This window comes from Carex rostrata, chromosome 15, assembly GCF_964058835.1.
Source record: "Carex rostrata chromosome 15, lpCarRost1.2, whole genome shotgun sequence".
NCBI classification, from domain to species: Eukaryota; Viridiplantae; Streptophyta; class Magnoliopsida; order Poales; family Cyperaceae; genus Carex; species Carex rostrata.
This window is the reverse complement of record NC_135932.1, coordinates 4,799,363-4,811,050: the sequence shown is the minus strand read 5'-3', so window position 1 is coordinate 4,811,050 and position 11,688 is coordinate 4,799,363. Positions and strand designations below refer to the sequence as shown.

The window sequence follows — 11,688 nt, the reverse complement described above, 5'->3', positions numbered from 1 at the left end:
TTATTAGAGTATGAAGAAATACCAGAAAAAGAGTCATTTTGTTTGTTTAGCAGCACAGAGAGCTGTTGGAGAATGGTTTGCATTTGATCCCCAGAGTCATTTGACCCGTTTCGGCCAGAGCTTGACCCGCCAGCGAAGTAATTGACACCTCCAGTGTCGCTAGCCCAGCCAGAGGAATCGGGTCCGCCAGGTCTTTTAACGAGTCCGCCTCTTTCCTTTAACGGGTCCGACCCTCTCTTTGGCTCTGCGTAATACCCACGCGTATTCACAGCCAGAGAGTTCTCTCCTCTTTTCGTTTTCTCATAAGCTCCGCCTATTCCACTGCCTCTCCCTTTTTCCTTCCCCTTCCAGTGATTCGGTCTGAGATGGGGATGAAGGAACCAACAGGTTTCGTGAGTATGCCCCTCCTTCTTACAGTTCGAGCATTTCTCAGTTTCTCCCTGATTTTGCCGAATTTGAGAGCTAGGGTTTTGATTGTTTTTCTGAAAAAAGGGTTTCTTTGTTGCGGCAAAACCTAGGGTTTCAGTTGGCTCGTTGATTGTAATCTGTGAGCTGCTCATAGCCTCCCTTCTACTCTCTTCTTGTTGGATCATATTTTTAATTTGGGTATAGGAAGGGAGAGGTATAGTGTTCATGATTTGGGCTCGCACGGCTTCATAGCTCGGATTTAATCCCGCAAGATATTCAAAAATGTCATCCTCTTCTTCTCGTTTTCTGATTACGGTCAGGTCAGTGGTTGTCGGCCGGTATAACCGGAGTTCATCCTTTTTCTTTTGAAGAGCACCCAGGTACTCTACATGTTTCCTCTCGCCTTGCTTTTCTTGTTGAATTTCTATTTTGAGTTGATAGATGCGAGAGTAGTTGTTTTGTTGGCCGTACATAGCCTTCACAGCTTCCCATAGCTCGAAGGCTGTATCGGGGAGAAGGAACAATTCAGCAACGGAAGGCTCCATAGAATTCGTGAGCCATGTTATGATTTTATCGTTTTGAGTTCGCCACTTTCGCATTGCCTTTTTTTCTGGTTCGGTTGGCAGAAGTGGGTTTGCAAATTCTGGTATTTTATTTTCTCCTGTGATGTACTCACGCATCTCTCGGCCACTAATAGCTCTTGCTGCAACCTTTGCCCATGTAAGATAGTTCCTGCCATTGAGCAACATATTCGTGAGCTTAGAGGAATTGGTAGCCTCGTGTTGCCCTTCTTGAGCCATTTTGTTGTTGCTGATTTTTCGGTTTGTGCTTTTGTAGATACCAGATTACTGGTACGCAATGAGCTTTCTTTGGTCACAGAACCTCAGTGCTCTGATACCATGTTATTTTTGAGATGCAAAAATTCTGAGGGGATTTTAATTTCTTTTTTCTATTCTGTATATCTTACAAGGGTACAATAATCCCTTTTATACTGTCTCTATCTTTTTTACCGTTGGTACCCAAATATTGGTACCTAACGGTACATTGCCTAATCCCACTAATTACAATTTAGTCCCTACTTTCCTCTTTTACATTTTTACCCATATACTTTAATTATTCTCAACAATACGCATTCGGGCTAGGTGCCTAGGTTCCATCCATCCCACTTTCTCATCAATTTCTAGTTTTCTACCCTTGCGAACCCCATCGGTCAGGTTCACCCTTCACTGGTGTAGACCCACCCGTCATTCATTCTTTGAATCACCCAATTCATCTCTTGAAGGCCCATAGAAGCCTTCTCCCTCTTTGGACTGGCCCAGAATCAACAAAAATTTGATCCGAGGCCGATTTGAGGTAACCTGGTATACACAACGGTACAATCTTTGAAAGGTAAAAACACGAGCAGATCGCTTCATCAAGTTAAATGAATATCAAATAGGACCCTATAAACCACAGCAAAAGTGAATTCACATCCCGAGTACAGTTGAAACAGACGGTCCAGGATTGTTCTTTCAACTTGGCACAAATCTCAAAGCACAAAATAATACTGGCCCTGCGCCATCCCAATTAGGCACCAGCTGATAGTAAATCTGGGCTGTCCGGTTCAATTGTGTTGAGTCAGGTATCTAGGAAGATATGGATCCAGCAAAAGTGGGAGGAACCTTGTATTGCATATACTTTCTGTACATCAATTCTTTGTTTGTAAATCCAGTCGGAGAAATTCTTTTTGAGAGAAAGATGAGGATTACGCTCTCAATTCATTTTAATCGGAGAATTAAATTACCGTCGTTTTTTGTATGTTGCATTATTTGCATAAAATACAATAGAGATACAACTTAATTGTGTCTGTAATGATCTGTAAATTTGGTACGGTCTTTTTAAATCTGTTTGTTCTCCTGTTCTGAATATTTGTCAGAGACTAGTAGACTGAACCATTAAAATGTCAGTACATCAGAATGTATGTTTTCTTGTCATTACTGACTAGGAGTGACAATTTGGATTATTCTATCTGTATCTGCAAAGAACTTGTGCTTTTGAAATATTGTCTGATTGTGAACTAGAACTACTAGAATGGTATGAGCTAACCACAACAGATGCGGGTTTCTGGTTGATCATCTGTACAAAAAGTGTGGTGGGTCATATGTATGTGCTGCTACACTTCATACACTGTTTTTTTTTTATTATTATTATTTAAAGAAAGGCTGAGAACAGACCATTATGTATTATAATGTGATTTTTACAATCTAACTTGCTTCCTCAACACAAACCAGAAACTAACTATTAGATCCGCTATCAAAATCTGGCGATACCAGAAACTATGAGCATTACTGTTAGTAGTGTTACAACTATTTCGGTCAGTATTTTTTTTGTACTATCGAGATTGTGATTTGACTTTATTTATGCACCTTGCTGTAAATGTCATTCAAATTTTAGTTATGAATGCCTATCTCTATTTCTGGTACAGGTTCATGTTGAACCTCTTGCATTTCTTCTTCTAATTTAGCCACAACCTCTGTTTTATTACTAGCTTTCTTTCTATTCCAAGCTCCCCAAAACTTATCTACTGTCCCTTCATTGCTAGTTTCCTCCCTCTTTAATTTGTTGGTTTTTGCATTTGCAAGCCATTGATCGAATGTTTCGTGCATATGATGTGGAAGTATAGCTTTCTTGTACCGGCTTCCCATCTACATGAAGAAATGTAACAAAAATAAAAACAAAAAATGAGATATGTCAATTTTGAAACGAAATACTGGACATATATATTAAATATTGTTTATGAAATACCAATTTTATGATTTTACCACATGAAAAAAAAAGTTCTCCTTGCTGACTTGCACTTGCCTAAAATTATATTAATTATCAGGGGTGTGGTACCAGAAAATTTAGATTGAGGGATTGAGATTTTATTTGGAGGCTTATAAGTATTAACATTTACAGAACTTATAAAATGTAAAGGACAAAAATATTAAATTCTATCTATAGAGAAATTTAGCCACCTAGCACCACCCCTAAATCCGCCCTTGTTAATTACATTGTGGAATCACGTTTGTATTGAATCAACTCCAAAACATGAATTTCATTAGAATCTGGATGCATGTCCCACTTTTTATTTATGAAATTTAGATGTACTAAAGATGAAATTCTATTATAAAATAGGTTTTCAGTTTTAACTCACATGAGAAACAATTGCATATAAAGGCAATGTGCTGTAGCCGCAAACCACCTGTATGATTCCACTGCAAACATACATAAAAACTGTGAGATTCCTTCGTTTTGTTTGTTTCTTTTCCTTCCCTTCCCTTTCCCTTTTTTTTTTGAGGGGGGGGGGGGGGGGGGGGGGGGGGGGGGACTTGCCTGAACACAAGTCTAGGAATGATATACGCTTTCTTCCCCATGATGCAAGAACCAAAGCTGTATGTCGTCTGCAAGCAGTGAACTTTGTTAGAAAAATAATAACAATCTTGCTCATTTTGGTTTTAGTTTGAGGTGCAATCTGTCATAGGTGGTTATGTAAATTAATAATTCCAAAATAAATCATAATCAGTGAGAATTAGTCGTCTGGAACAGTACACGGGCCAAAGCAGTATCTGTAGGTTATCTTGATTTATTTCTTATCAAAATATCATTAAGTGAAATATATAGGTAACAGAAAGAGATGAAAATTATACCAAGATCCAGAAGAAATAGGCAATGTCAAAGGCATTTTGGAAGAGGATGTAATGGATGAAAAAAAGGACCAATTTGGGGCTCTTAAACCAGAAGAGATCGTCAGAAGGAATCACTACACAATTGCCAATCGCTATTGCATTTTGATCCACCACCTTCGTTGCCAAGTTGCTTATAATGTGCTCCAGCTTTGAACCCACGATAAACAGGAGCTGCACGGAAAGAAATCAATATATGTTGAAAAATGAGCTCCTCTTTAAAAGATGATATTGTTTTTTTTTGGAGAAAATAAAAGATAATATTGTTGATTATCAACTCAGTATTCATTTATCGAAGGGCTTGGAATGGATTGTTATCCTAGCTGGATTTGGTATAACAGAGTTGTAGCCTTGTAGGTACTAGAAAAATGCTCTATAAATTTCCTGAAACTAGCTTGCTAGTATGTATTGAACGTGTTAGCTGTAGGAGGTATGATTACGAAAGTGGCTTCAGTTCACAAATCAGGGTTCTAAATAGCTAGCCATAGCTTTTTCGGACCTTAAAAGCTATAGCACTATCAGCCGTTTTCTATGCTATAGCTGCACAATAACATTTTTATAGACTTTCCACGATGAAGCAATAAACGCTATTTAGAACCTTGGTATAGATATTAATTATCAGTACTGGTTGAGGAACCTTTTGCAGTCAAGAATTGTCTCTGTTTGGTGAGGATATATGGTAAGTCGGTACAAGTGAAACTATTAAAAATAAATATGCATTGGTGAATGGTGAGGCCTCTCTGGTTTCAGTCAAGAATTTTTTTTTTTTTTTGGTGTTTGATGTTGAATGCATTGGCGTAACAGATACTTACAATAAAAGGAACAATTGAAATCCAAAAATATGCATGCCAACCTGCATAAAGAATTTTAAGAATTTGATTAAATATATCTTTTATCAATTGTCTATAGTATAAAAATAACAAGACTGTTTCTTTACCAGATCGAGCTTGCGTAGATAGTTTGTTAACATTAAACTAGAGTGGGGATTTTCTAAGTTCACATGCCAATTTGTTTGTCTTACGAATGAAAATAAATTTGTTTACTAAAATTATATTTACTTGAAGAGTCTGTGTCCAAAAGATATATAAGTTTGATGAATAATGTACCAGTAAAAACTATACTTTTATATCCAAGTCCTACATCTATTTGTGCGTATGAGGGGTTGAACTAATCACAACCTAAATCCAAATTGGCACTGTTGACTAACAATCGGTAATAACAGCTAGGTTTCTTTAATGTGAAATCTACTTGTGTATTTTCAAGAACAATACCGTTAATATTCAAAAGTAAGAATACTATCACAAGAGCCCAAAAATACCAGCTGCAATTATAAAAAAAAAAAAAAAACAATATTATGAGAACCTCACATATAATCATTATCTTACTAATTTTATTCTAAAATTTTCTTCATGGTACTGCTGAATTAAGGCGCTTGACAATTACGTACCTGATACCAACAACCTTCTTGAAATCAGTTTCAAGGGCCCGTATCATATATTTGTAAAAGTTGAATTTGGGATTGTCCTTATAATGCATCTGAAAAAAGGGAACTGCAAGTTAGGACAGTTTTTGCACAGAGTGTATGTGTAATCAGTTAAAATAAATTCCAGCTTAAGCTGATAATTTAGACGTACTTTCAAAAAGATTTATATATTAGTATGCAAAAAAAAAAAATTGCTACAAAATTCTGGGATTTTTTTGAATTTGCAAAAGAACATACAAGGCCACTATTAGCTAATACATGGTTCTTTTAGCAAAATGCCAAGCTTTGGTAGTATAGTGTTTAGACAATGCTACAAAGTAAGTTCTTACCATGATGAAGCCAAGTCTCATCGCTCGGTAGTCGTCTATTGTAATTGTACCATAAAATTGTTTCCCAAACGAATGCTAAATTTAAAAACAAGTAATATGTTAGTGCATGGTGTACAATTATCTTTAGAAAGTTCAAACAAAATAGCAAGATACATGGATCATGGATTTTCTGCTTACCAACCAACTGAAAATTTTATTCTCTTTGAAACGTTTCTTGATGAATTGAAGCTCATGTACATGTTTCACCATCTTTTCAGCTGCATATTAATTTGCTTGTAAGAGTTATTACAATATTAATATACTTAGAGGACATTTAATAATTACCAGAACTTTGCTACTTCTTTCTAGTTTTCTTATGACCAGCCCTTGTTAACAAATTTGTACCAGTTAAGTTTCAATTGATAAGGCCTTGTAAGGGGTTGGTAAATGTTACTTTGCTGATGCAATTGCTAAATGCTCAACCATCTTTAACATTATGAAATTGCATGATCTTTCCATTGCATGCAAAGTGATATAAAATAATAAGTGGAACAAACCAGTGTCATCCTCTTGTTGGATTTTTGCTTCCCAGCTTTTCCAATCTCGCATCTGTTTCAGAAAGAGCAGTTCTAATTAGTAATTAGTAACACACTCCAGGAAGGGTAAGATTTTTTTTTCTGTCGTTTTTTCACTGATATAAATAGGTCAAATATTCTTTGTACCACAACAAAAAATTGTTGAATATATATATGCCTTCTTTTCATTCGCTATTCTTCAATTTTTTACCTTTACTTTGAAATGGTAAACATAGCCTCCACAAAAAATAATCTAGAGGTTCTACAGTAACATAAAAATTGTAATTACCTGAGCTATTCCTAAAACAATTGTAATAAGGCTGAGAATCACATGAGTCATTGCCAAAACAAAGATAAATATGTGTAATTGGTGTGTCGCCTCGACCGAAAGCAGGGGAACTTTGCCCTGAGAAAAATTAGAAGTAAATATCATGATCCATAATTAAATAAGCAAAATGTATCCCATAACAAAACCACACATATAGTTTCCTAGTTAGAGCAGAAACATGAACACAATACATACACTTTTGCAATGGCCCGACCCTCCCGATTCACTAGCGAGAAGCATTCTCATGCCAGTGAAATCTAAAGGAAAGTTTGTTTGGTAATGCCGAACGAAAGTTACGTGAGAAACCGAATTGGGTGATTCTCTTTTGCATGGAAGTCCACGGAGCATTAAACTCTCTTTAATGCATGTTTTTTGCAGGGAGACTTGAGACACCGACAGCATTAGCGAGATGAATCCGAGAAGCATTAGTTCTGTTACAAAATAATATAACTAATATTGGATTTTGTTAAAATTTGATAGGTTCATCAGGTGAAATGCTGAAGCATCAAGTACTTAGTAGACCAGAATAAAATACAGATTCATCTGCTACAAATTGATTAAATGAGACTGCATTGGAGAAAGAGAGAGGTTATAACCTTCTTGTACTTTCAACAAAGCTTCAAACAGAGCAAAGTTTTTCTTACGCTTGAGCACCTGAATTAAGTTTAAACAAAAAAAATATTATTAAGTTTAATATTATAGTACTGAATGACTGCCTTTATTTTACACATTTAGACCAGCTTTTTTAATAGTAACTAACTTTTTGTAGGATTTGCTTTACTGAGAAGTGCTCTGTTTTTCACACAGGATCAAAACCCTTTGCCAGAATTCGAACCATGATATTTTGCAAAACACCAAAAACTGGAGGACTTATTGCAAATAGTACTAGTGGACATCTTTTTATTTTCTAATTTGTTATTCATTTCCCGAAAACTAAATAGCAGCTTACTGGTACCATCATAACTGTCTGAAACAAGCTCATATATACCAGTGAAACCTGACCCATTTTTGTCTAGTTCTTACTGGTACGAGATGCTTGTTCTAAAACCAAGTTTTGTTGTGCAGTCTTATGTGAAATTGGAAACCACCTCAGCGAGGCTGAAGTTTCCAATTGGAATCTTTAGCAACAATTTTCTCACTGATGAAATGAAGTTCAAAATATAAAACACTCTTTGTTATATATAAGACTGGAACAATTGCAAGTTTTCTCCATGCATCTAAAATTCTCAATTTTAATGCTCTCCTACGTACCTTTCCGATATAGTGAAGGAAGCGCTCAAAGAAGAAAGACATGAAGATAATTACAGTGCAAACAATTGCAATAATCCATGTCGGTGTGAACTCAAGTGAAGCATCTTCTTCACCATCACCGGACATTTCTAATATCTATCTTTGATTGTTATGTGCCTTTGCTCTATATGAAGAGGCCTTGTATCAATTGTTGGATAGATAGATTGGGAATTATATAAGAGGCTAGGGGAAAGAGAATAGAGATATCCACATGGGGTTAAAAAAAAAGAATAATGATTGCCAGTGTTATATACCTAGATTTTGTCTGGATTATATTTAGAAAAACCATTGACCATTTACACCCATGGAAAGTAGAGAAAGGAATGGGAGGTAAAAAATATAAGAGAATGAAATAAAAAGGAAGATTAATATATTTAATCTCTTCGTATTTGGATGATTAATGAAAGAAAATAAATTTAACTTTCATTTTTGTTTTATTTCTTTTTTGGTTGATTAAAATTTAGGAGGTTAATGAGAAATTCAGTGATTATTGTAGGTTTGAGAAAAAAAAAATCTTGTATGTGAATTATACATGTAAGATATAGGATTGGACATTTAAGTCATTTTTTCTAAAAATATTTGTAACAAAATTTATTTCTATCCGTTACATTTCAATTTGAGTGGGAAACTGATTATATTAATTATAATGATACAAGGTTAAACCTTTCACCTCTTGTACTCTTCACTTCCGACATAATTTATCAACCAAACACGATTCAACAGAAATTTTTTGTTCCTTTCCATTCCCTCCCTTCCTCTACTCTCCGTCCAAACAAGGTGTTAATATCAAAAAAAAAAAAAAAAGGGAAGAAAAGGGAGGAAAAAACTAGCGGTGGTGGTTGGTTCTCACCTTTCATGTACCTTTTATCTCTTATATTTGTAAAGAAACATAAATTTATGTAAATTCATTATTGGATGTTCACTTTTAGAGGGGAAATAACAGATGACTTCAGTGTGTATACAATTCTCTAACTCTTTCTCTTTTTCTTTTCTTTTTGAAAATTTTGACAGCTGCTGCTAAGTATAAGTGTGTATACAATTCTCAAGATTCATAATTTTTGCAATGTCAAAAATCGTTTCGATTTGTTTAGGCTGCGATTGTGTGAAGAGTAATATTGTAGCAAAGAAATGGGAATTGTAGAGGATACCATGTTCACATTGATTTCTATCATTTTCATAAGACATCCTTTAATTAATTAGGATGGTTACAGATAAAGTATATTCCTTTTTGTCCATTTTCCTTAAATTTTTTAGATTTATTAGTTTAGCCTCCGAAGTTTTATATTCATGCCAATTAAGGATCCCTTCATTCAAATTTGTGGGCATCGATGTGAAGTACTAATAATATTTATGCCACAATAAGCCTCCTTTTAAATTATCACATTTATATTTGTAATTTAGTTGTTAAAATTCCAATTTCGAGACTTGAATTCAAGTTTTGACCATACATCGTGTATTAAAAAATTTAGTCTTTTATCGAAATTTTCTAGTTCCGCTCATATATGTACCTTTTATAATATATTTGTGGATGTTCGAAATTTCTATTTTTATCATCTTTAAAAAAAAATCAAATAACTCTATTTGTTTGAGATTTCGAAATTTACCGTGGCGGACCAGTTTACAGTTGGAGTATTCAATTGCTTGTACTGGAGTGTACAAAATTTGACTGTAGAAGGTTACCTTTTGACTATGAAGTGTTTAGTGCAGATTCTCTGTTGCAACCACGGTGTAGTGAGTGATCAGCGTTTCCCTGAGGTACATAAATATGCAGATAATTGTTTACAAGTTTATAGTGTTTTTAATACTTGTTATATAAAATATGGTAATGAAAAAACAATTTTCTATGTGTAACATATATTCTTATATAATATGTAAAATATGTTGCATTTATATTAGAATTCAATATATTTTTTAAAATTTTTACTACTGTTTCCCTAAAATATTTTACACTTGATTTGGAGCTCAATATTATTTATTTGTGCTCTTCAGTTTGGAATTTTGGGTCCTCTCTAATTGCAAATGTATTTATGATCATAGTGACAAATGAAAAATTCAGGTTCAGTTCGGCGGAATCAAAAATTCATGATTCGGGTATAATTCAGATATAATTCGGAAATGATTCAGTACAACCAGAACGCGAAAAAAAAGGTCCAAATTCAAGTTGTCATACAAACTTTATATAATTCATGAGCACAAAAGATCATAAAACCCATTCAAATTGTATAAGTGGCAGCTTTTGATATGGAAATCACATGGGTCATCAATTACTTTTGACTTTTATCTCTCCTCACGCTTATTTCCAATGAAGCTAGACGGATTTTTAGTGAAAAGAATGCGTTTAATTCGTAAAATTCGTCAAATTCACGTTTTATACGGTCAAAGGTTCGATCAACGTAAAATATGCTGTTCGGTTCGGTAATAGCAAGAAAACGAATTATTCGTGAATTAAACACGGATCTTGTCACTAAATTATGATGTATGGGAAACACTGATCACTCACCAGTCACTACACCGTGGGTGCAGCAGAGAATCTGCACTAAACACCTCTAGTCAAATTTTGTACACTCCTGGGTCCGAGTGCGAGATATCTCATATTTTGCGTGACCGACGTGTCCGGTGCCTCTTCGGTGGTGATGTAAGGGGCCGGTATTATTTGAGCTTTGAGATTCGCGCAGAAACGTATTGTAACGGTTGAGATTTTCCAAAAAGTCAAGCAAAATATGAGATATCTCGGAGGATACGAGTTGCCCGGGTTCTGGGACAGACAAGCAAGAGTGCGTATCCTCTGAGATATCTCAACTTTTACGTGACCGACGTGTCCGGTGCCTATTCGGGGTGATGTAGGGGTAGTATTATGTGTGTTTTGAGATTCGTGTAGAATATATTTAAACGGTTGGGACTTTTCATAAAGTCACGCAAAATTTGAGATATCTCAGAGGATACGAATTCGACAAGCAATTGAATACTCGAACTACGAATTCGTATCCTGTGCATTAACAGAACATGCGTAGACCGAATTGACTCCAATCCACTAATCAGACAATTAAAATGCATTAAATTCAAAAGATGCTCTTTTAAGTTAATGCAGAAGTGCTTCACCATTGTCAGAAAAAGAAAAGAAAAAAAATGTGGTCCGTCAATTGAATTGGTGGATAACCCAATTTGGTTACCAATTCAAATGACGGACAGGAAAAAAATCAAAGTTTTATAAAAATCTAGTTATTTGATTTAATTTTTTAAAGATTTAAATAGTGTTTATTGTATCATAATAAAATGGTTAAAAAACAACATTATATCCATATAGTGTCATTATAGCATGCTAATAGCGCGCTATAGTGTCAATAAAGTCATAACTTTTATGGTCTGAAAATACTATGGCGGCACTATAGCGTGTTATTTAGAATTTAATTTTTTTTAACATGTTAAAAAATTTCAGTGTGGACATAATTGCATATGTATGACATGATGAGTTTTGATAGTTTATTTGTAAAAATAACAAAAACATTATATTAATATTATTCATTATTTGCTCGCTATTATTTAGTTACCTATTAATTTTAATGAATAAGAGTAAGATAGAGTAAGACAAATT

General features: G+C 34.7%; 1 protein-coding gene across 3 annotated transcripts; it reads right to left on the bottom strand.

Annotated features, from left to right (window-relative positions):
• Positions 1-2,508: 2,508 nt before the first annotated feature.
• On the bottom strand, positions 2,509-8,376 carry LOC144566896 (MLO-like protein 1). Of its 3 annotated transcripts, XM_078316937.1 has the most exons (14): positions 8,058-8,376; positions 7,403-7,460; positions 7,002-7,237; positions 6,768-6,884; positions 6,461-6,512; positions 6,102-6,181; positions 5,925-5,999; positions 5,560-5,648; positions 5,384-5,433; positions 4,925-4,965; positions 4,077-4,286; positions 3,763-3,830; positions 3,584-3,644; positions 2,509-3,092 (listed from the first exon to the last, which is right to left on the bottom strand). In XM_078316937.1, exons 1-14 carry the CDS (start codon positions 8,181-8,183, stop codon positions 2,838-2,840), a joined length of 1,518 nt encoding a protein of 505 aa, XP_078173063.1. In that variant the 5' UTR covers positions 8,184-8,376; the 3' UTR covers positions 2,509-2,837. The 3 variants fall into 3 exon arrangements, with proteins under 3 accessions (XP_078173063.1, XP_078173064.1, XP_078173065.1); XM_078316938.1 differs by lacking the exon at positions 6,768-6,884 and having other exon boundaries at positions 8,058-8,360; XM_078316939.1 differs by lacking the exon at positions 7,403-7,460 and having other exon boundaries at positions 8,058-8,359.
• Positions 8,377-11,688: the final 3,312 nt, after the last annotated feature.